At 38.4% G+C, this 25,458-nt stretch overlaps 1 protein-coding gene across 1 annotated transcript in view; it reads right to left on the bottom strand.

The window, feature by feature from the left end:
- Positions 1 to 25,458, bottom strand: part of LOC146629274 (netrin receptor UNC5D-like) — a 188,961-nt gene that overhangs the window by 58,546 nt on the left and 104,957 nt on the right. Inside the window, exon 2 of the mRNA XM_085358470.1 lies at positions 11,049 to 11,255. Within this exon, the coding sequence (XP_085214596.1) occupies positions 11,049 to 11,255 (207 nt within the window). The remainder of the gene's footprint in view (positions 1 to 11,048; positions 11,256 to 25,458) is intronic.

Here is a 25,458-nt window from a genome sequence, read left to right as displayed (position 1 = left end):
ACTTTGCTTTTTGTAACAGCTCAAAAAACTGTATCTAAATGGGAGAGCTTGGAATTTGGGGGTTAGGAGTAATTCACCTTTGTGATGAGAGCAAAAAAATAAGACTGATGCTGATCTCATGTCTCATGGGATGAACAGCTAGCCTGACTCTGTAACAAAAGGCCATCTTCCAGCACCTCTAAACTGCAGGTGCACAGCAGCTATATATATATATGCCCCCCATATATATATATAGCTGCCTCATTTTGTTTTATATTTGCAAACATCTTAGTTCTCCGGGCTTCTTGAAGGACTTCTTTGGATGTTGGCTGCCTTTTGCTCTGTTCTCTGTCAAGGTGATCCCACACTGCTTCAATAGTGTTGAGGAAAACCAGTTCATGACCGATAGTCTTCATTGTGTGTATTTTTCTATCCAGGTATCTATCCAGGCTTCTACTACATTGGCAGTGTGTTTGGAATTGTTGCTATGCTAAAAAAAATGTAGCAATTTCCAGTTAGGTGCATTCCAGATGGTATTACATAGTGGGTCAAAATACTGATGACACTTTTAAAGAATCCCCAACACCAGTGTCTGAAAGGCAACCATGATAAAGCCTTCACCAAGTTTTACAGATGGCTGTTGGCACTCACTGTTTATGCCTCTCTCCTGACCTCCTCTCTACATATTGACACATATTTGAACCAGAAATCTCAGATTTGGATTCATCACTCCATAAGACCCGATGACACTTCAATTCAGTTCCTGTGTAATTGGCAGACTTCAGCCTTTTCACCCTATTTTCTTTTTGTTAGGAATGGCAGCCACCATTTCTGATGAAACTTCGGTGAACAGTAGATAGATAAACTAAAGGTCCTGTGTTTGGTCTTTGCTGGATTATTTTCTTAAGAGCATTATTTCAGATACTTTTGATCTGCTGTAGATAGTTTTTCAGGCCTGAACCTTTATATTTTGTCCTCGAGTTGTCCATTTTTTCAAATTGAGAGGATTCAGTGTGCTTGAATGATCCCTAGGGCAATGTTACGGAGCTTACCAAATAAGTAACAGTTACTTTGAAGCAAGTAATATACAAAGTCTGAGTGAAAAAGCAAAGAATGTCCAAAGAAAAACTCTAAAAACTTTCAGAAATAAACTACTGGTGGCTCGAGACGTTTGCACAGTAAAGTGAATAAAACGTGGTCAGTTGCAAAGCACTCATTCCCAAAGTTTAACCTATACAATCAAAAATCACCTCACTCAAATGCAAGAAAACCTATAAAACTCAAATGGTTTCCACAATGCTTGGAAATTCAGCATTCAGTGTCATCATTTATCTCAGCAAACATTTCTGTATTGATAGAGGAAATATATTTCAGGGTGACAGCGCACCATTGCCCACTTAATGGTTTGAATAGCACAACAACGTTATTATTCATGGATAATGATAACAAATGGACATTCATTAGAGGTTCTACAACCTACACTATATATCTCAGTGACATGGTTTGATTCTTCAGAAAACAAGAAATTATACCTTTAACTCTTTCAGCACTTTGGCTGTTTACCACTTAGTAACTAAATGCCAATGAAAAGGCACTTCTATCTTTCTGTAGACACACTTTGTCAAGAAGAAAATACATAACCTCAAGTGAAGAAAGACAGTGACCCTGTTGCTCAGTGCTGTCTCAGAGAAGTGGTAAGAGTTCAGTTACATACACAGCAGCATCCTGGAATAAATAGATATGATCTGCACAAAAATTAAAAAAAAACCTCAGTATTTTTTGTGTTAAAGTTTAAGCTGAGTCACGATTAGCTCCCAGAGGACATGAATTAGAGGTATAAAACACATATTTAGCCATTACATGCTGTTAAAAATATTTTACTGTGCTACACATCTTAAAAGTTGTGAAACTCATGATTCATCAATGCTCTGCTTATTGCACTTAATCTGTTGATGGACTCACATTTGTACAGCGCTCTTCTAATCTTACTGTCCATTCAAGGTACTTTCACACTGTAAGTCAAATTTACACACCCATAGGCATACGGTGGTTTTATCTATCACTCACTCACATACCGCAATTTGAGGTTCAGTATCTTATCTCTACTCAAGCTCCTCTAGTTCCTGAGCCAAAGCCACCACTTTACACATCTACATTTCTTTTCCTTTTTTACAGCGTTGCCTCCTGGGAGGGACATATATAAGGCTAAATCTGAGGAAAACAGAACAACACAATGGTAAATGTATATCTGCCTTGCTGAGTTACCTGCCTCTGGAAAGATACAGTCCATCCTGTGCCTTAAACCCCCTGGGCAGACAGTGTTATGGCATGTGTTGCTGAGTCTGTCTGCATTTAATTCACAGCTTACTGCTTTAATAGCTACAGCACCCTGCTCTCTCCTGAACCCAGTGGCCATTCTACCACCTGAGTCAGACTATAATAGGTTGTCCAGAGATATAGCTGTTCAACTGCCTCCTACAGATGAAGCTTGATGGGGAGCCAGTGTCTAAGGCAAGATGCTCATTTTCTCAACATGGGCTTTGTTGGCTCAGCTCTGTCTGTGTGTAACATAGATATGGCTGGTAACGGATACTGTTCGAAAAGGCCCACGAAATCTTTGGTCAGGTTGAAAGAAATCCTCTGTGTTTATGAAGTCTCAGTACTAAAGCATGGCCAAGAAGCAAAGCCACATATCACTATGGTAACCAAACAGCTTGGGGTTTCAACAGGTCATACTGTCTTATTACATGCATGCATTAGAGCTTAGGTTTAGTAACTAGGTAAGACAAAAAAGTGAGAAAAAGAGCAGAAGTCATCAAAATACATTAATGTGAGAGAAAGGGAAAAAATATAAATCAGATCAATTCTATTATATTTACACAGCAATGATGACATACATAGTAAGGCCAAGACCTTATAGTACTCAACTGTTTCGCAGTGGGAAGGAAAAACACAATTTTAAATAGGAAGAAACCTCAGACAGAACCAGGCTCAGTAAGAGTGACCATCTGCTGAGACCCGAGAAGAAGAAAACACACATTACTTTCCAAGCATGCATATGTGAGTGAAAAAGTGTCTGTGAAAGAGAAGCTGTCATTTCACCCCCCTGAGAGTCAGTGTGATGTGCAGTCTGACTGTCTTAGCCATGCTAAGGGCTCTGTGAGCAATAGCTTTAAGGTAGATTCTCATATAAACAAAGAGGACGGGTCAGTAATTGACAGGTAATGTTCAATATATAGGAAGAAAAATGAAAAACACCCGACCCAAAAATAGAGAAGAACCAAAGTCCTCCATCAAAGCAAGCTGGGCTTCAATAACACCTCAGCAGTGCCGCAAGCTGATCATCTCCATGCCAGTCCACTCTCAGGCAGTAATTTGTGACAAAGGAGCCTGAAGCAAGTATGTAATGTATAAAAAAGTTGAGCATTTCTGGATTCAAAAACATGCTTTTCATCGTTATAAACATGATTCTGAGTAAAATTCAGCTGAGGTATTTAAAATTAAAGGTTTATTAATCCAAATAATTAATCATTAAAGAAAAAAGTGCTTGTTACTAACAGTAAATTTCACATGGTACTTACATAGAATTTACATGTATTCAAATGATTTAAGTCAGCATTTTGAGCACAGTTCATTTTTTTAAGCGTTTATTGTGAATCATTCTTTGATTGAGTTTAGGAAATGAGCTAATAATTTGAGATACTGGTTTCTGCTTTTAATGAGTCATACATAATACGTACATAATCATCATCATCAGAATGTCAGAAAATCATAATACATGAATAGAATATCTTTTAGACATAAACTCAGACACAAAATGTAATGTTTTTTATCCTTTCTTTGTCACTGAAAGAAAGGGTTACTTCTGAAAAGTAAACCTGGTATTGAGTTGCTAAACTAAATGATTAAGATGCAGTCTTATTTTCTCTCACCCCGTAGCAATAACGAATAGTTTTTCTATTTTGCTTGCAAATTGTGCTTTTATATAAAAAAGATCAAAGAATGCAAGTGGAAAAGGCATATTATTTTTCCTCAGTACAAAAAAAGAAGAGAAATTCACTTAAAAGTACTGTAGGGTATTAGAGAGCCACAAAGTGATGGGTAATAATGCTGCTGGCTATTATTTTTTCCATTTTAGTTGCAAAAGCTCATTACAATTTAACTGAACAAAACAAATAAATATGGAATGGGGTGATATCTGAAAAAAATGGTATAGGGGAAAAAATTATGCTGCGCTCGAAAGAACAACTCCACAGTGCACAAATGATGTGTTAAGAAATGATAATTTCAAGATTTGAAGCGATTTACTGCCTTCAAAGGGAGACTGTCAGAGTATGCAGTCACATCCAAGTGTGGGCTGTCACAAATGTCCAGGTCCAGTGTTTTTTAAAATCTAATGATACTGGCATTAATGTCGAAACATTTTGTTCTGTACTATTTCAGCCATCATCCAATCAAGTAGCTTTATGAGTTTGTAGACACTTAACGTAACGCCAGAGGGTCACAGCTTCATGCTTGTTCTCCCCAGCTCCACACCAAACTGCTCCATTTATTTTCAGTTTCTCTCTGCAGTGTCGGGTAACATGGTTGTGCACTGAGATGGTCAATAATGAGACAAATGTCCTCTTAACGAATACAAAATCCTTTTGAGACATTCTGACAAGTAGGATATATTTAGTGTTGTGTTTCTGCCCATCCAGTAAATCCAGTATTCAGTTGCTAGTGTGCGAGCGGGAAACTTTTCTTTTCTTTTTCCCCCAGAGGGCCACACTGGCTAAGATAAATTAAGGGCCACACATTGAATAATTGGATTTAAACATGAAGTGCAGAGCTGAATTATTTTAAACTCAATCAATCTGGTAGCTATGGCAGATCATTTTACAGTGAGCTATTTTTCAACACAGAAATGCTGATCCCTTGTTTCAAAAAGCAAGAACTTCTTTATAGAAAATATAAACTTTTTAAAAAACTTTAAGATTACTTACATAAAACAATTCATTTACCCTCATGCAAACTTTTTAATTTACCATACATTTTACATGAACCACTGCAATTGTCCATGATAAAACACACTGCACTATGTTATGAATATATAATAGGTTGGGCATGAATGACATATGTTGAATGTGAAACATGCACTGCTTTTGAAAGATTCAGACCACAAATCCAAACACTCCCCCCATAGATTATAGCTTGTGTGTTTTAAAGGGTGGCAGAAATAAAGCAGCACTTTGTTAGACAAGTTAGCCTTGTTGGTGTTGATCTGCGCTTCCATTGTGAGCAGCAGTTTTATGCAGTTCTATGCAGATGACAGGACGATTAGGAAAGGCCTGAACTACACAAGGCCTTTAAAGTTCTGATGCAGAGATCTATCGCAATAATTCAAATGGTAATACAATGCCTCTAAATGCTGCAGCTGTCTGAATTTACTGAGCCTTAAACATGAATGAATAAACACCAGATTTAGCTGTTGGTACTCATACTCCTTATCAAACCTTTTGGTGCACTCCAACCCAGAAAGTCTGTAGTGTTTGAAACCAGTGCTATGCTAATGTAATGTAGCACTGGTAAAAGTCAGCCTTGGGCCATGCAGCAAGAAACATTGAGAAGGCATTGTGTCAGAACTTTTATAATTACACTGACACGTTGTCAGAGCACTCGGCATGCAGCCCAGGGCTACAATATGAGCCTATCTGTTCCACATACACTAGGGTAAACATTTCAACGAGGCCTGACAGTGCCAGGTTACTATCAAACCCACAAACACTCTGACTGTGCCCTGCTTACCCTGCTCTGTACAACCCACTTTCGCAGACATGTTCCATTTCCTCTCTTTAGAATAGAGCACTTCACCATTGCACAAAATATTGCAGCAGTATAAAAAGTAAAAGGGGATCACGCTGCCCCAGATGAGACTCATGAATCTGGACTTCATCTAACTTACAGAATGACTGACAAAGCTTTGCTGACTGTAAAGTAATTGGTCAAGGTTGCCAATGACATGATTGCTTATTGATCCATGTGATGGAAGTGTGTTTGTGAAGGTAGGTGGGTTCCTCACGGGCAGACTACTGTTTAAAGATGGCTATCAGTTTGTCATTTTAGAAATGGATTAAAGCCCTAACATCCAATCACATAGGACATTTTGGTGTAACTAAATCAATCACAGTTTTTTAGCTTTTTTTAAAACCTTCACCTGAAAGTTTCTCTCAAAGAGCTAAGCTAAATTGTTGTAAAATAAAAATTGTCCCAACAACAACACAAAATATTCCCTGTGACACTATCTGATCTGTTATAAGACAAAAGACAAAATGCCACGAGGAAACCCCCCCCACCGCAAAAAATATGACCGTTAAGACAGTGCTTTCTGAATAAAACCAAGCCTAGTGCTTATCTCAACGTTTAAGGCAGAAGGAGCTTTACTTTGGAGCGGAGCTGCTCAAATATGCACTATTTGCACAGTGTACAACTTCCCAGTCACTACGGATTAGGCAAACAATACAGCTCCCCCATGCTGCCCCCCTCCACCAAAAAAAAAACAACCTCCACCCAAATTAGTCTTTCTTTGGCCAGTTATAAAGACCTGAGTATGAATGAGGGCCTGTGTTAGTCTAGGAAAGATAACACACATTCACAGGGAGGTGGAACAAGCGCTGTGTATTCTGGTCCTCCTCATCATTTAGGATAAAAGAGAGAAAAGAAGAAGAAAAGAAGAAGAAAAAAAGAAAGAAAAAAAAAAAAAGAATGTGAAACATGCAAATGTAGAATGTAGCATTGCATTTTCTCAATCAAAAGAATTTATAATAAATGTTTTTTCAAACCATATAGTATTAATAATCGCTGTATATCTGATAATGTTTGTGCAAAGTGTTGCTGAGATATAACACATACAGACATATATACACTACAGTCATTACAGTAAGGTAAGCAGATTATTTTATAATCATGAAAATGTACAATTTACCATTAGGGTGCATTGACCAAAGAAAGTATCAATAACAGACACTTATAATGAATACATTAAACTCAAATGATTTCTGCTCTCTAATTACTTTTACTGTTTTCACTGGTGTATCTACCTCAGAGTTTAATACTACTTCAGCATGGACTAATGTGCCTGAATGAAGAACTTAATAGGCTAGTATTTATTGTTTCTGAACATGCATAGGATCCAAACGCAGGCACTTATAAAGGTGTGAGGGTGGTTTATTAAACACAAAAATATAGATGGACAAACGGTAAATGGAGAACTAAACTATACTGGGACAACTAAACTACTGAGCCTGAACAAGAACACGAACCTGAACGTGAAGGAAGATATGACCGTGACAGCAGGGAGAACACACGAACAGAACATGGTAGATACACAGACGGACCAGCAACTACAATAACAGAAGACACGACTTAAATACACACAGAGAAACACAGGGAGATTACACACAGGTGGTGGACACAGCTGGGAGCAATTAACGAGACGAGACAAGAGGTAAAACTGAACACATTCACAAGAGACGCAGACCTTCACAATAAAACAGGAAACAAGACCTCACTACACAAAGACGCAGACTCGACATTGAGACACAGACAGAAAATGACACACGGAACTAAACCCACACAAAACATGAGAACGCAAATCACAAGTAAACAGAAACATGGAGCTCTAATAATACGCAACTCAAACAATAGGCAACAATTCCTTAAACCTGAATAAACAGAACATAGAATTCAAATAGTAACTAACAAATCACAAATAATCAAGAAACACCAGACAACCCCAAAGCACTCCAAGATGCAGAATAAACCAAAACATAAGGAACTCAAAATGCTGGGTCGAACGGACCCAGAACCGTGACATATACAATACACGAGTAATGAAATAACTCTGGCATGGGTTAGATGTTGAAATATGCAGCAGAGGTCAGATGTCTATCTATCAGTCGGGATCTGTAACATGTGTTTGTTTGCACACGTGTGTTTGTTTGCACACGTGTGTTTGCTTGCACATGTGTGTTTGCTTACACACATAAGAGGAGGGAATATCAGTAACTAGCAGTACAGACTCGCTGTGTTTTTCTTAACCTCAAGAAGCGAGCAAATATTTTTTAGTGACTGTTTTGTCTTCCTGAATATGTGCCACATGCGTGTGTTTAGTGACTCTGAGGCCTTCTAGTCACTATAAACTCCTCTACGTTCATCAGCTTGTCACTGACTTTGCCCTTATGTCCTTCAGTGTTCAGGTCAACCAGCAAGCTCTGGGTCTAAAAATATGTCACACAGAAGTACCAAAAACAGCACTTCCAGAAATGCCCACTTGAATCTGGCTTCCAAACACAGACTGTATAAAATATGGAAATACCCCACTGAATCATTAAGGCTATTTAATGCCATCTATCCATTCTATGGTTGACGCCTGAGCCACAAAAACTGGGTCCATTTGACACGAGCCCCTCACCAAATACTGAGCACCTCACCCTCCCACTCCCACTCTTCAGAGGGAGATCATTTGTCCTGCGTGAATCCACAGTTTCATTCTTTGGACACTACCCATAGCTAGTGGCGGGTGAGGATGTTGACTTCACTTTCACGTTCAGTTCTCTCTTCATCCTAACAGACCACTACACCTATTACATTACTGCAAACACTGCACCAATCCATCTGTCAATCTCCTGTGTCCTCACTTGTAAGCAGACCCTGAAATGAGGATGATGATGGACCCCTTGTAGCTCCCAAATATGACATCTCCAAAAATGGTTTTCTAAGCTGAAATGAACCAATACGCAGCCAGGTGCCTAAACTGACAGAGAAACTGTGTAAACGCTATCCCGCGACCATCACAGGCAACAGTTCTAGCTGCAATGCTGTCTTCTCTCCCAGTTCTCAAATACTTATAAAAGTTATAATAGTTGGCTAACAACAATGGCTACCCCTTTTACCAAGATGGTGACAATGAAAATAAAACAGACTTCACACAGCAGTCGATGACATCACTGTGGCTAGATCCATATTTTCCACCTTCTGTGCTTTTCAAGTATAATTAACCCATTTCGAAACTCTTGTTGCAACATAGTTTAAGCACTTTATCAGGAAAAGGGAAATATAATTTGGTTTTTAGGAAAAAAGCAAAACATAAACAAACAAACAAAAGCTGGCTTCAAAATAGCAGTGTAGAGTAGTAGTGTAACAATAAGACCAGACTCAAAAGCCAGTGTGTAGTATGTTTTCATGCATGGTCCGGCTGTGTGTAGGCAGGAATGGAGGACCCAAATGTAGACTCAAACACGGAGACAGAAACTTAAGCTCAAAAATTTAAGACAGTTTTCAGTGGGAGAAATGTTTTCGTCACTCATCCAAGTGACTTCTCAGCTGACTGCAGATTTTCCCAACCTTATAAACAGTACTTTTGCACAATGACTGAAACTAGCACCGCTGATCAACAATGGGCTGTCAGGTCAGTTTCTTGATCATGCTGTGTGTAGTATAATAATAATAATAAAATGAACCTCATCAGAGCTGAGAAAGACAGCAGAGTGGCATAGGGTTTTGGCTCCTTTAATAACATTCATCTGATCCTACTGCTTTAATAAACTTAAACTTAATTTATTAAGTTCAAGTAAAAAATGCATTATGCTTAACAGAACTGTTCCAAAGAGTCTGCAGTATAACTGTAATAAACAAAATATAAATCCTACTTGTAGGAGGATCAAGCTGTCACTTTATGGGGGTGGTTTCTACCAGTTTCTCTATATATAGGTACATATGTGTATATGTTTGATCAAATATTTTATTAAATTACTTTGCAAGAGCTTCTTATCTTTACTGTCACCACATCTTTGGTGCTATAACAACAGTTGGAGGACAGAAAACAGTCCTCAGAATAGCATTAAAAATCTGAGTGAGTTTAACAATTCATCTAAATACAGATGTACATGGAAAACTTAAGTTTTTCTGTGTTCTGCCTCTGTTTTGCAAAAGTTCCTCAAAAGTTCAGAATAAACTATTACGATACATCTTCCAGCAGCCAGCGTTTAGAACATCCTGACACAGTCCAGGTCAGAAAAAACTATTTTACTTGAGGAGATACTATTCTGTCTCTGGAAACCCTTTGCCTTCTGTACATCCCTTTCCTTATGACCGTCCTACTGGAGACGGATATGAGTGGTGATAAAAAGCCAGATGGGAGCAGAGCTATGAATCCAGACTAGAGGCAGTAAAAATTTAGAGGTCCGTTGTTAGCAGTGAGAGGAATTAATGCATGCTACTGTGTGTTAAGTGAAGCACCAACCATCATTCAACTAATACATTTTTTTTTACAGTTTTAATTTTTGAGTACGGGTGATTATGTGTATTGTGAACAAATGGATACAAGACCACAAATAAAACGAACGTTTTTTGAAATAAAAACAGGAGCTGCTTGCAAGATACGCTTGTAAAAAGTTAATTACAATACAAGCACATTATGAGGAAAAAGGGAAGTATAATTATTTTTGTTTTACAGCTAAATTCGCTGTATAAACACAAGTGCAATCATGAGATATTTATACCCATCGTGAGGTGATGCAACAAAAACTGACAAGAGTATTAGAAAAGAGGGAAAAATGCCTCTGTGGTCTGAATGGATTTATTTTGAAGTTAAAACAACAACTGGATTTCAGTAAGTTGCATCAGTAAAAGACACCATTCAGAGTTCAAAGTCTAATCCCAAAATTGAACAAGTTGATGCGTTTCATGCTCTAACAGTTGTCATTTCTGCTCAGATCAAATGTGACACAGAGTGTAGTCTGTAGAAGTGAGGCAAATACATTTACAGGGTTGGATGTAGCCGTAGGCATTGTCACAAAGCCCCATTAGCAAAGTTCCTGCTTGAGACTTTCAGTGCTTGCTGTCTGCGATATGAGTGATATTCACATAATGTAAAATGCCAGATACGGTTTGACAGGGAGGATGGAATTGAGTATTATGTGTACATTTACACATCATGTGTGTATACAACTCTTTTAATACACCATACACTATCGCTATACACACATCCTACACATGTTATGTATGTTAAAAAAAACAACTTTCTGTACCTGTTGTGAGGTCAGTGTGCTCTTGAGACATGTGCTGGCTCTGGTGGACCCATTCACCATTGCACTTGAAGAAGATCTGGAGCGCAGGCCGAGCTTGACACCGGAGCTTGATGGGATTACTTTTGACAATGTAGGCATCGACAGGCTCCTCCAGGAAGTGAGGCAGGGTCCCAGATTGTCCATGTTGGAGGGCTTCACCTCGTTGACCTAAAGGATTAAATGAGAACGAAATTCAGACTGATGAAACAATAATGCAAGATCATGTCTGATCATACCTTATCATTGTCATAGCAACCCCGAGCTCCTGCGCTCCCTAGTGCACGTATAACAAGACTAATTCAGGCAGATTTTGCAGCAAGAGCTGACACACAAGTGTGAGCATCCAGTGACATTGCAGTACATATAAAAAGAGCTACTTCAATAATTTTAACAAAGCACAGTGCTGTGCAACAAACACAATAAAACTTTTCTCACTAAAGGTCAAAACAAACTTGCTTCACCACAGGCAAAGACACACCGTCGACTACAACCGTCTGCAAACCTGGAGATACTAGCAGCTGGTGATGTGCCACCCAAATGTAAACAAATTACTTGACCCTAAATGCAATATCCCAGTTAGAAAACATTTTTCTGTTAACTACGCAATAATGTTGTGCAGGCACAAGGTTTACTTGTAGTCTGAACTAATTTACTTGAGTTACTGTTGATTGATTGATTGATTGAATCTTTATTTTGAACATGTTGAAAAAGTATAAAAAAATAGAATTAAAAGAGACAAATGAACAAAGCAAACAAAAGGAAAACGAGCAACCACAACTCCAAATAACGTCCATGTTCAAAAAGGAGCAGGAAGAAGCATAAGCTTATTTAATCCCACCCCTTTTCCACTATCTAGTATCAATAGACTACAGAAATTTAAAGTAAAAGTTAAAGTAAAATGCTAATCAGTTATGTTACTTTTCCTTAAAATGTCCAGGGAAAACTCTACTTTGGCTACTTGCTTGGCCACATCACCTACTAAACAATAATCTATCATTATTAATTAGAGTATGCAGTATTTCCACAATATTGGCTATTACTCAGGTGGTAGAGTGTGTTGTATAATAATAATAATAATAATAATAATAATAATAATAATGATCATAAGGTCAGGGTCTTGATTCCCAGTTTCAATAGTCAGTGTTTGAAGTATCGTTGGGCCAGACACTGAACCCCAGGATCTACAATGTGAATTTTAGATAATAGTGCTTGGGTGTAGAAAAAGTGACTGTGTTTGGGTGAATGTAGTACAAAGTGCTCTGAGTGCTCAAAAGTGATTAGAAAGGTGCTATATAAATCCATATATCATATAAAGCTAACTTAGCTGTCTCTCTGCATTCCCTCATTTCATCCTCTTCCTCTGGATTTCTGCAACCAGCCCAGCTTGTGGTCTTTACTACCTCAGTCACATTAAGTTGGTGCACAGTTGTGCAAAAACAACAAGAGAGTGTCAACACCTGAGCTTCAGTTAGCATCAATAGTTGACTCAACATATATATTATTTTCTTAAGTTTAAAAAAAAAAAAAAAGGTAACAAAAAACAGCAGCGAAACAGCTTTGCTAGAAAGTGAAGAATGCCAATTTTACGGGAATTTCTCGGGATAACTGAGATATGAGGTAAACCTGCTATAGTGCTAAACATGAAATATAAACACTACTTCACAACCAGCTAGAATTTGAGTGATGAGACACAATTTTCAATGAACAAACTGAATTTATGGACAGCACTCCCACAAAGTAAAAATAGCTATTATAAAAAAGTTTAAGTGTAATTACTCCAATAAATATCTCACTGAAATTGATCAAGATACAGACATCCTAATGTTGATCAGGAAGATCAATGATAGTCCTATAAAAGCAGCTTTGGAGTCAGTTGTTGGTGTTCACTAAAGACAGCTAATTCAGTTTAAGAATTCACTGAACAGACACTGGCAACACATTAACAGGCATTACTCCCTTCTTCCTTTGCCCGTCTGAGATGTGTTCCAGTCGGCACACGTTTTGCTTCTTCTGAGGCCCACAAGTGTAATTACACTCTGACTAATCCCCTAGTTTGCTGGAACCTCTTTCATGCAAGTGTGAAGGGTTTAGTGAGGCAAACCGTCCCGCACACCTCCCCTCCTGATACCAACTCCCCACTGCACACTGCACTCCATAGTGATGTGTGTACCTCTGAAAAATCCCATCAGGATTAGAGAACCCACTCTCCCCTTTTCTCTTCCTCTCTCTAGCTAATCTAATCCTCCTACCTTTCCTGCCGGATGTCTCCTGATCGAGGGAAATAGATAAAAAGTGTCTGTGTGATTCCTTGGCTGTGAAAATCACAGCACTTGCCTGGTGTTCTCCCCACCGTGCGACACATTCACATTCACATTCTCTCCCTCATTCCTGGAATTGAAGCTGAACAAAGAGACATGCTTTTAATTTCAAAATGACTAGCCGCAGGCAAGCTTTTCTTGTACAGAGTGCTCCAATTTGTTTTGCGAACGGCACATTGACATGGCATGTTTGTGTTTGGATAGATGCAAAACATAGACGTGAGAGCGCATCCAGAAAATGATAGATGGGAGCAAGAATACGCAAACAAATCGTTGTCAAATAAAGCAACAGCACTCAGAGTAATGACTCTTCTGGTAATAGATCAGGTATTATACTAATGCTTACCAACATGGCAGTTTAATGCCTCTGCTATTAATACCTGTACCATCAACATCTGCATTAGTAAAGTATTACAGGTTTATTTCACTAAGTAGTCTGTTCAGGTTTTCAGTTTTTATTCAGCTGTTTGGAACATAATAAGACAGATACAGGAAAAGAACCTGCTCTGATTTAAAATGCTGGGTAATTTCGGTGTATAACTGGAAACATAAGGACTTAAGTGTTTAGGCAGCAAGATTATGTTATTTGCTCTTGAAACTACTGATCATATATCACAAACATCAAGCAAAGCCTATACTGTAGGATGCTTCTTTGCTTGTTAACGCTGTTTTAGAGAAGATGGGTTGAAGTGCTTCTAGATCCTGGTACAGTCTTTAAAATGTAGGTGTTCCTCAGGGAGCAGTCCTCGGTTCCCTTATGTTTAAAATGTGTCATCCAAATGCAATGACCACATTAACAATACATCTCTCAAAATTTCTAAAGATTTTTAAAATCCTGGGTGTCTTAAACCTTACTGTCGTGCAAAAGTGATAATAAAATCAGCATTGTTTCATCTTATAAACACAGCCAAAGAAACTTGAAAACTAAGTTTTAGAAAAACCTACATCACCCCCGCTCCTAAATCTTTACACTCACTGCCAGTAAGCTATAGGATTTAAAGTCTTGTAGCATTTCTTTACATGGAGCTGGCCCTAAATATATTTTTGATAGGTCTGAGCAACACAAGCCTACTACACACCTTACATCATTCAGTACTGAACTGGTAGTGGTTGTAAAATCAAAGCAAGGTGAAGTAACCTTTAGTCCAGTCCACACACACATACATAAAATCAGGCTTGGCTTGAGGTATGCACACATTACTTCCTGCAAGTATTCTGCAATTTGGCTCAAATTACGTTATACTTTTTAACATTCTAGCAACATGCACTCTTTCAGTTTGTGGCCAGATTTTATACTGGTTCATCTGCATGTTCACAGGACAGGCTGAATCTTCTCCTATCAATATTTCTCGTCACTGTCATTCAGGGAACCGTTGCACCTTGTGCTTTCACGGTTTTCACAGTGATCTACAACCAATGCCTTCGCCTGGCAATAACACATAAGGGGCACCAACACATCTAGCCCACTCTGAGAGGAAAACAAGATATCACTGCCAAAGGGCTGAGTGATGGCTCTATTAAACACCCTCTTTTTCTTTTCCTCTCCCTGCCTCTCTATCAGCATCACAAGCAAACAAACTTTTGTACCATAAACACAAACAGTCTGCTAATATAACATTAGCTCTAAGGCATCTTTAAAGGACACCTGTTAATGTTTCAATTTAACACGCCATCTCCTCATATGCAAAATTACAAGCAATGTGTGGTCTCTTTTGTCAGTTCAATATATTCCTCGCTTTTGCTATCTAAAGAAAATGAGGGGGAGAAGCCGCTCGCTGACTGGACTAATTCGGTAAATCTTTTGGGTGGTAGACTGTTTCCCAAAGAGAAAGATGACAGCTGTGATTCAGAAAGACAAGCTGGTGTTTGCCAAATTCTCCTCTACATTCAGCACACTCAAATGTCCCATCGCTCTCCTGTATCCATGTCAAACATCAGCTGAAGCTATGGAAAACTGACATCTTGACACACAAACTGCTGAAGATCATGTAGGTACTCTGACTGTGCCAGCACAAACACAGGGCTCCAACAACATGTCCTCTTCCTGCTGTTTCTTGTTTTATGCCTATCAAATTCTTGGCACCTGATCAAGATGCCTCTAGGACAGCTCCCTTTGAAAGGTTTTCTGGGTGAGCCAAACTGGGAAAGACCCAAGAGCTCACTGGAGATTTTTTGTATCTTGTCTGGCCTGTCAATGCCTTGGGATCCCACAGGAGGAGCTGTAACATGTTGCTGGGAAAAAGGACATCTGAAATACCTTCCATAGCCTGCTGCCACGGTGACCTGACTTCGATAAATTGATGAAAATGGATGGATGGAAATTTATCAAATTCAGACATTATATGGACTTCCACCCCAACCTTAGAGTTCAGACTACAGATCATGACCCAGATGTTACGTGTGCACTTCTTCTGCTGTTTTCCCTGCCAGTAGCCTCTTGTGTCTCTATGCCAAACCTTTAAACTTCTCCTCGCCCTACAGTTACCTTGATATCCCCACCACCTGCATCACTTGACCTTCCAGCCTCCCTTCACATCTGGTGCTCATTCCTTTATCATCAGTTTAAATATATCAGTTTTTTTTCCAGATAGTCTTCAGTAGGCTTATAGCATCCCACAGAGCTAGGCTAGTTTGTGCCCGCTTTATTGTGACCTTTGCCTGAATCTGATATTTGTTTGTCTGGTCTTTGTCTGTGTTGTCTGCTTCTACCTGCATGCTACTGACATTGGCCGATTTAAGCAGAGCCTTTTTGACCTTTACTTACTTAGTCTTCTGTTTTGGCTCCCGGGGATTCACTGATGCAATAACCCATGTCTCTATATCAAAATATCACGAAAGAGGAGAAACTATACTGTTTTTGGTCACAGCTTTCATAGCGAGCTATCAATATGGAAACGAAAAGTTAACAACAAGACCTCTTCTCACCCAGCATCTAGTGCAAAAAGGCTTACCATGATCCACATTGCCTTTATAGATATTTTCCCCAATGTCACACAAAATCACACAACCCACATTCCACACAAAGCCTGTGAATGGCTCACAAATGGCATGTATATTCCATTTCCTGGCAGAACTGATTGCAGAAGGATCCTCTTTGTTAAGGAGCCAATTGCCTTCAGAACCTAAAGCCCTGCTCTTAACAGGAAGTGGTTGTAACACTTTATGAACACACAGACCCAACACAAAAAATTTGTTTTTTTTTTAAGTCTTGATCTTAACGCAAGTCTATGACACAATTAGGAGGAATGGCACAAAATTTCTCCTCATTATTGAGCTGAAGCTTCTTGCTGTATAGGTGGCTTTATAATGTACTGTTTTCCAGGATGTGCTGTGTGTGATTGCTCAGTTTTTTTCAAAAAAGAAAAAGTTTGAGTGTTATTTGTTAAGTCAGATGGGCTTATAATTTTTATGTAATGCATTTTTTGTTTTTTCTCTCTGCATCAAAATAAAACTACAATAAAAGTTAGAGATTCTTAATTTTATTGTAAATGATCAAACATTCAAACTTGACAATCTGCAGTAAATATTTTCTTCTGGGTTAACTGATCATTGCTGTCTTTGCAGTATGGTTTTGGGCACCACTGATATAAGAATTTAAAGACTGATATCAACAATTGTGATGATTTTAAAAATCTGACATTCTTATATGTTGGTCATTTAATTATTGTTTTGTTTTTCAGACACACAAAACATTAATGTCTACTTGTTTAGTTACTTGTTTATACTCGTGTCTGCTTGGATCAGCTGGTTGTTAAGTCTGTGGCGTAACAAACATGCATGTTGCCAACAGGGAAATTGCAAAGTGCAGCATCAGCACTCATAACATGGTTGAGGGGAGTATTCCATACCTCTTCTTTACTTTACTTTTTATTTATTGGCTGTTGTAAATACTGATACCAATAGCTAATATAGCCCGTTAATTTTGGTCACCCTGAAAAGCTGCTTGCTGCAACAAGCACTTTTTATTCCTGCTGTAGTGAGAGGAACTGAATATACAGCAAGGCATGAAGTGCCACATAGACGGGTTTGATAATTTCTGTTCCTTCATTCACACAAAGCATGCTTACTTCAGTTTGAAAGAGTCATAATGGATGAAAAAGAACTTACATTTGCGGTTTCTGTCACCACATCACCACTCTCTACACTTTGAAGCTTTTTTTTAAATGCACATTTACTCACTTGTGTCCCTTTTGTGGCTCCTGGGTCTCTTGTCTCATGCATAATGTTCACTGTAGCGAATTGAATTAGATTGCTTTCTGTCACAGAGGCACATGTGTGACCTCTGATTTCAAACTTCCAACAGGTGTAAGGCACCAAAAACAATTCTCCAGCGTATACCATTCAGTACAGAGATTATAAGCACGACAACAGTGCAAAGACGAGAAAAATGTGTTTGACTGTGTGGGCGTTTGCAGGAAACAAAGGGAGAAAAACAAAGAAAGGAGGAGAATGTATGGCTTTAATAAAATGCAACATTCCCTTAATGTGTTGTCCAATATTCGAAGCCTGAAACATTTTACAGCACGTCTCATGTTTTGTATTATTCTTACATATGAGTAACTGGACCTCATTTAATGTTCTGTAGATGGAGCATTGGTAACATAATTACAACTAAAACATATCTTGCATCTCCAGTTCTCTTTTAATTAGCCTGGGAAACCAAATAAATGACACAACAAACTGGAGAGAAACACAGGAAATGGTATTAACTCACACGAGAGGTTTCAGGATAAAAATAAGTAGAAGCAGCTGTATGTACACGGGTTAACAAAAAAACATACTAATTAATTCTAAATTTGTTGATTAAGGGTCAGTGGCATAATTATTTGTTAATTATTTCACCGTGCTGCCATTTCAGTCACAGTTTGAAAAAAGAAGGTGCAAAGTTTCTTGGTGAACCAGAGACACATTTGTGGATTTGCTGCTATTTGCCTTTGTGTAAACACTGACTTTCAGGCTAATGTGTCTTTGTAAATACATGAATAAATACAGCTTGGCAATGGTCAACGCTGCATTAATTATATATGCCCAGTGTGAGGTGTCTTCATAGGCACTATTGACGCAAATCGGTGCAGCAGATGGATTGTCTAGTTTGAGGATCAGAGGTGAAGCTAGCAGAGGAGATGGGGGTGGAAGGAGATTGGTGAAGCAGATGATAGGTGGGTGTTGAAGATCGTGAGAAGCACTGGGGGAGCATCTGCTGAGATCACCGAGTGTACAGGAGGAAGACAAAAAAAAAAATGTTTAGCATTTTCAGGAAATGCACATAAGCCATGAGTCTGAACTAAAATGCGCTAGTTTTATGCTCCTCAGCCAACTATAGCTGACTGCATAATTGCAACCTTTGCAGTTATGACTCTTTACTGTTATTGACACCCCCCCCCCCCCCCCCCCCACTCCCACTCAAGATTTTTGAATGACAAGTATGCCACAGGAGAAAGATAGATATGGAACAATAGGATTTCTTGATCTCCTGGTACAATGGCAAATGAGGCGCAGAACATGTGAAATTTTGATTATGTTTAGTATCTGTGATTCAACCACATCAAAACCCATCAGCCTCTAGCAAGAGGTGTCCTGCTGACAAGATGACAGGTAATGAACTGTTAAACTCAATGTGTTATGCGCGCCAGCAGGATGCACACAAATACTATGCCCCAAAACAGACTCCACTATGCACAACCCATTGATAGCTTTGGCAATAACTTGCCAAACTAAAGTTTGATTAACAACGCTGGTCCACAGATAATAGATGGATTTTATACCATTATTTTAAGTCACACTTCTGTTTCCTCCCTACAGTTTTTCTCCTCCCTATCCCCAGGCAAGTCTCACAGTGACTTCAGTCAGACTGCAGTAATGCCCGGAGCGCTAAATCTACTCTCCAACTTGTAATTTCTTTGCACTGTGAGTCACACAAGCAATATGTTTCTGCTCTGCCTCTCAGAGTCTTAAAACCAGCATGGCCTCAGCCGAAAGAGATGCCAGAGCGCTTTGTTCAAATATTGATGCAAACCTCTCATCTGTCATCTTAGGACACAATGCTCTCACACATACACGCACTCAGATAATGTGCTCTGTGCAACTGAAGCACTGACAAAGACACGCATGCCAGATGTTGTCCAATCAAAACAACAACAGACAAATGTTGACTCTTTACTGTTATTGACTACTTTAGCCTCTGAAGACCACTTCTTTTTACTTCTTTTAGGTGCTAGTATTCCTGAGCTCATTCAATTCACATTTACATGAACAAAGCAAGAGAAATGTGCTTGTTCCTCTTTATCAGCAATACCCTGCTTCACATGGGAGCTGCTCAGTATGACCAAACTCTTATCTTTTGGACAACAGCCCAACTGTAGCAGTAGGGGGTTGGACGCCTGGATGGTGAAAAATAAAGGAGGGAGAAAGCACTACTCATCCCAATGAAGATTTTTCCCACATATGTTAGTGAGTGACTGGTCAGGTGTTAGCACTGGTGCACTTGAGTTTAATGACTTTAAACAACAAGCTCACAAGTTAGAATTTACTTTCTATCCTGACAGGCTCAAATATGATAGTGCTGAAGGTGCTACAGTGTCTTTTAACTTGACACGTCAAATCTTATTGGGCAATAAAGAAGTCCTTGCTCCAAAATCAACACCTTCAAAGTTGACTGAAACTTGCAGCTGCCCACATCAAAAAGCTAAACGCTTTCTAGAGAAAAGTTTTATGGTTTTATGGTCAGACGAGACAAAAACTAGGCTAACTGGTCCCAGTGATAAGAGGTACACCGTAAAAATCCTAAAAAAACACTAATATTCTGGCAGCCGGGGCGCCAAAATAATACCAGAAAATAACAGAAAATAACTTTCTCATGAAAATACGGTTAGTAATGACAATATAGTTTGTTGCCCTAATTTTACATGGGATTGTGCCTTTTTCAAGTGCTTTTAAACATTAAATTAGGAACATTTTAATGTGATTAAACAATGAAATTACCTATAAACAAGGTCAATGACTGCGGTAATAGGAATAATAATAATAATCCACTTTATAATTCCCCTCTGGACATCACCAGTCGGTGGTAGGTGAAGTGTCTTGCCCAAGGACACAACGACTGAGACTGTCCGAGCTCGAAACGGCAACCTTCTGATTACAAGGCGAACTGCCAACTCTTGAGCCACGATCGCCCTAAATGACAATAATAATTATTATTATTTGATGTAAAAGTTTATAAGAATCATTTTATATATTTTTTCCATAGCATTACATTTGAATTTAACAGTTCAATCTTTCAAATAACGGACAGATATTTGTGAAATTATGATACATTTGTGAATGTATTTTAACAATCTAAATATGCATATGTACAGACAGATACATTTAACAAACAAAACAATTATGTTTTATTACATTTACAGTGATTTTACGTTAATTTACATTTGAAATGTATAATCAGTCTATTTATGTGAATTTAATGATATTCTACAAGAACAGTACAAAACTGTAAAATACACAGTAAAATACTTTTATATTACATTTTTTTACAGTGTATGTTAGGAGTATTAACGAACACAAAACACTGTACAAGATGTCAAGCATGGTGTTGGTGGCATCATGCTCTGGACCTGTTTTGCTGCCAGTGGTCCTAGCACACTGCACAAAGTGGACTGAATTATGAGGATGGAGGACTGCTTCCAAATTCTTTGTATTCACCTCAAATCAACAGCTAGATGGTGTCTATGTCTATTTCCCCCGTCTATGTTCTCACTTTATTTTGGCACTCCTTCGCCTCTTGTGCTTTGTATTTAGTTTTATTTCCTGCTTGACTCGTTACCTAGATTCTGTTCATGTCCTGTAGCTGTGTTCACTTCCTCTAATTCCCCTCTTGTGTATATATAGTTGTGTATTCCCCCCAGTCGTTCTCACAGCATCCTGTTTTTGCTGCTTGTGTCTTCCTTGCCTGAACTATAAGATCACTGCAAGGACCTTGTTATTTGGAGTTTGGACTTTTCTACCAGCTTAAATAAAGATGCACTTTCAGTTTATTCTCCTGCCTTAAGAGTCTGCATTTGGGTCCTCCTCCTGCAAACCCATGACACTTTTGAGTGTGTTTGGTTTAGAGAAAATCTAAAATAAATTCACACCTGTGCACACAATTATTGTTTTTTAAGTTTATGAAAGTTAATAAAGTTTGCCAGAATATTAATATCTAGATGGGAGGCATTTCAAAGCAGCTTCAGGAAATTTGGTACGTTTGTGTAGAAACTGTGGCCTGCTTTTTGCTGTTATGATTTCTTAATACCTTCAGACATATAATGTTTTTCTAAAGCACCACAGGAATAGTTTGTTGTCAAAACAAAACTATGTGCACTTCAACATAACAAAGCAGTGCATGTGTGCGTACAGTTGCAGTTTTGCATGAATGTGTGTCACCTACAAACACCCAGGTGGTATATGTGTCTTCATTGCTATTGTGACAGCTTGCCAGGCTGATTTTGGCAGGTGGGAGATAGTGCTTCCCTCAGCTCTCCCGATAATCAAAGAGTAAACAGGCTGAAGCAAAAGTGGGTTACCTGGATGTCAAACTGACAGAAAAAGTCTCCAATCTCCATCCCATCAACAATTTCTGTATAAGATTTTGCTTTTATACAGATTAATATAGGAAGGGGGGACAAACCTATCCAAATAAATGCCACACACATTCTCATATGCCTTTCATCAAGGATCCCACTAGAAGGCTTTTTATTCCACCAAAGAAATGAGAAGTGTAAACTAAAAATATAACAAATAAGCTCCAGACTTGTATCTGCACAGAGTGCAGGGATAATCCTAGAAAATCGAGTCAGAGTTGTGACTTGACTTTTTAAAACTTCTAATGACCAGGTCTCAGTGATGGACAGTTCCAATTTACTCATTATGGTGTCTTGATATGTGAGCATTTTAATTTAATATTTTGTTGGACTCAAGTATTTCACTTTAAATTTGCTCACCAAACAACAAACAAACCTCTGTCCTAGAAACTGTGACATAATCACTGGCATCATGTCCAACTAATATCACGCACACATATGGACACTGTTCTCTTGGGAACCAGATGAGAGGCAGCCAATCAGAAGTCTTTTAACATGGGGATCCTTCCAGATACAGGAACTTTCATTTTCCTTTTCTGGATGGAGGATGAACTGATGGGCTGAGCTTAGAAGCCAGCATCAGGTAAAAATGGATCTTTATTTTATTTAATTTTTTAAAAATTATGAATCATACACATGGAAATGAGCACAAGAGGTAAATTATACATCCCATTTATTTCCATTGTATGGAATAGATTATTCGAAGTAAGAGTTGCAATGAACGAGTAATTGCTTTGATACAATTCTTGCTCAACAGTAGCAAGCTACTAATGCATTTTTATTCAGCAAATAAATTCTCATGCAGTATTCCCATTTTCTACCTACAGTAGGAGGAAGGGAGAGAAACTAAAGTGAGGTGTTACATGAAGAGTTGCAATCAACAAGCTGCAAAGCCAAGATGACCAACTGTTCTCTGTTGTGTGGAAAATTACTTGCACTGTGTGCGAGATCAGCAAGCCTTTGCTCATAGCATGAGCTTTTGTAATGCCTATTCTTCTACAGCCGCACACCTGATTTAATTAACTGCACCTCTGGAGGAAATATATGAAGGCCTCCAGATTACTAGATGACTTGGATGTCTTAGTTTCACAAGACAAATCAAGTCACTTTTGAGAAATGACAAATGGAGATATGGAGTGTCTTTATTAAAATGTTGTGTGCAGCACTATTATTACATCATCTATCAGAGCTCAGGTTCCGCTTTTGCATTGGTGTCGTTTAGAATCCAAGCCTCCACTGACTGACAGCAATAGCAGACAAAAGAAGATAATTGCTTACTTACTTTTTCCCTTATGGCCTCTGATCCATTTTGTGTTTTCTGACAGGGAAGAGACGGCGACATAATTAAAGGCATTGTGTGGCATATACAATCTCGTCTTCATTCATACCAGCAACCTGACAGCTCACTCTATTGTGAGTGTACTTCGTAAGAGGGCGCGATAAATAAGTCAAACCCCAGCTACTGACCCGCTCGTGCTCTTTTTCACACATTTTTTTGTTCATGTCTTCCTGAGAGCTTTAATGCTGACCACAAATGAGAGTGGTGGTACTTCAATATTGAACAAATTTATCAATAAATTATTGCCATGTGGCCACATGTGAGCCAAGGCTAAGAATTGTTTTCTTCCATTTTAAATGTTTGAGACTGGAAAAATTACACTCAGATTTTTTTAAAAGTTATTTGCTGCACTTATTTCTTATTATCATTGATTAGCCTGTCATAAAGTACAAGGTGGTTAATGGACCGCAGCTTTTTAAAAGCTTTTCTTCTTCTTTCTGTGTGGTTCTAAATAGGCTCATTTCAAATGTCATTGTATTAAAGTAATGACGATTATAACCTAACATTTATTTACTTTGTCAGCCTGCTTACATTTGTCAGTTGCTACTTAACAAAAATTAATGTTTTGGACTCTAAATTAGTTTTAAAGATTTGGGGCATAAAATTCTGACTTCATTTAGCATTAATTAAGTAATAAATCATTACAGTTCATCCTGACAGAAACATGAAAAACTGCACCAAACTGCACCATATTGCTCTCCACTATGTGACAGGACTTACAAATCGTTACACATAATCAATATCTTAAATTAAAACACTTCTATTGGATTGGTAATAGTATTTTTTTCATTTTATTGTTAGATTTTATCATTTGAAGCTACAGTCTGTCAGTGAAATACTGGTACTGGTGCCTGGTTTGCAACTAAAAGACTTACAGTAGAATTTTTTAAGTCAAAACAATACCAAAATGGGATCCTTTAGTACTGTAATATATTACTTCAAGATGTATCTCAGGAAAAACAGTCTTCCTGTCATTTTGATTATCAGCCTGGATCATTCAGTGAAATTTACTTCTTTTTACTTTTCCTGCTGGAGAATTGAGTCATACCCACAGCCCATAACTGCTTACTTTTGGTGTTAATCCCAAATATATGGCAATATAGACAAATAAAAGGTAAAAGAATCTATGACAACAGTAGAGAGCTGACCCAAGAAACCCAAAGTAGTCTGATTTCTTCATATTTAAAATTTATAACAATCAAACATCTGTACAGTGCTTTTCCATGTCAGCCAGAGTCTTTGCATATATCAAAAGGAAAGATCTCTGATGGCCCCTTAAAAATTTAAGAAAGGAAGTAATGTTATCCTGCAACCCTTCTCTTACCAAGCGTTGTTCTCTCACCTTCTCTCTGATTTTCTTTTGTGAGCATAGACCAGTGGTTCAAAGCACTGCATTGGAGTCCATTCTGGCCTGCATTTTATGTCCCAGTGGAGGCCTTCAAACATTACTTTTAACTACCCCAGTAATGCAGTCTGTGTGGATGGCAAATATGTGATTCAGCCAAAAAGCTCTTCAGTAAATGGCATTCATGTGATCAAGGTAACATGAATAATAAACAAGGGAAATTCAACAAGGGATGTTTTCAAATCATATAGTATACAGACAGCTGTCAGGCATGTTATCTACTGATTTTTTTAATACGACAAGTCACATTCAGATGCACAAAAAATATCATAAACCAGGATTTATTTCATTTTTGAAAACCAAAGCAGCTGAAAAGGCCTGCTTCATTGTGTAACACATGCCAAATGGACTATTTCCTGCTTTGCTTCCAAGTAACTTAAGGACCTCAGTGTAATATGCCAAAGACTCCTAATGAATTTTTAAAGAAACAGAGAAAAAGTTGAAAAACCCCCCACAAGAACTGAAATCTTTTAAGGCTGAATACCCAAATTTGTCAAGCTTAGCTGGACATGGCAAAAGTATGTCAACATAATCTCTTTGCTGTTTTCACACAAATGATGCTTCACTTCGAATAACCAACCAAATGAGCAAGTGAGCAAGGGAGCAGGGCACGCTCAGCACCTTGTGGCATATCCTCTGCACATAGTGTCCCAGATTCCACCTTATGCAACCTGATTATCTGTGCACACCATAC

Source organism: Diplotaxodon limnothrissa, linkage group LG7 (genome assembly GCF_057381915.1).
Source record: "Diplotaxodon limnothrissa isolate DT_005_m linkage group LG7, D_limnothrissa_male_GT1.1, whole genome shotgun sequence".
In the NCBI taxonomy this organism is placed as follows: Eukaryota; Metazoa; Chordata; class Actinopteri; order Cichliformes; family Cichlidae; genus Diplotaxodon; species Diplotaxodon limnothrissa.
This window is presented reverse-complemented; position numbering and strand designations above follow the sequence as displayed.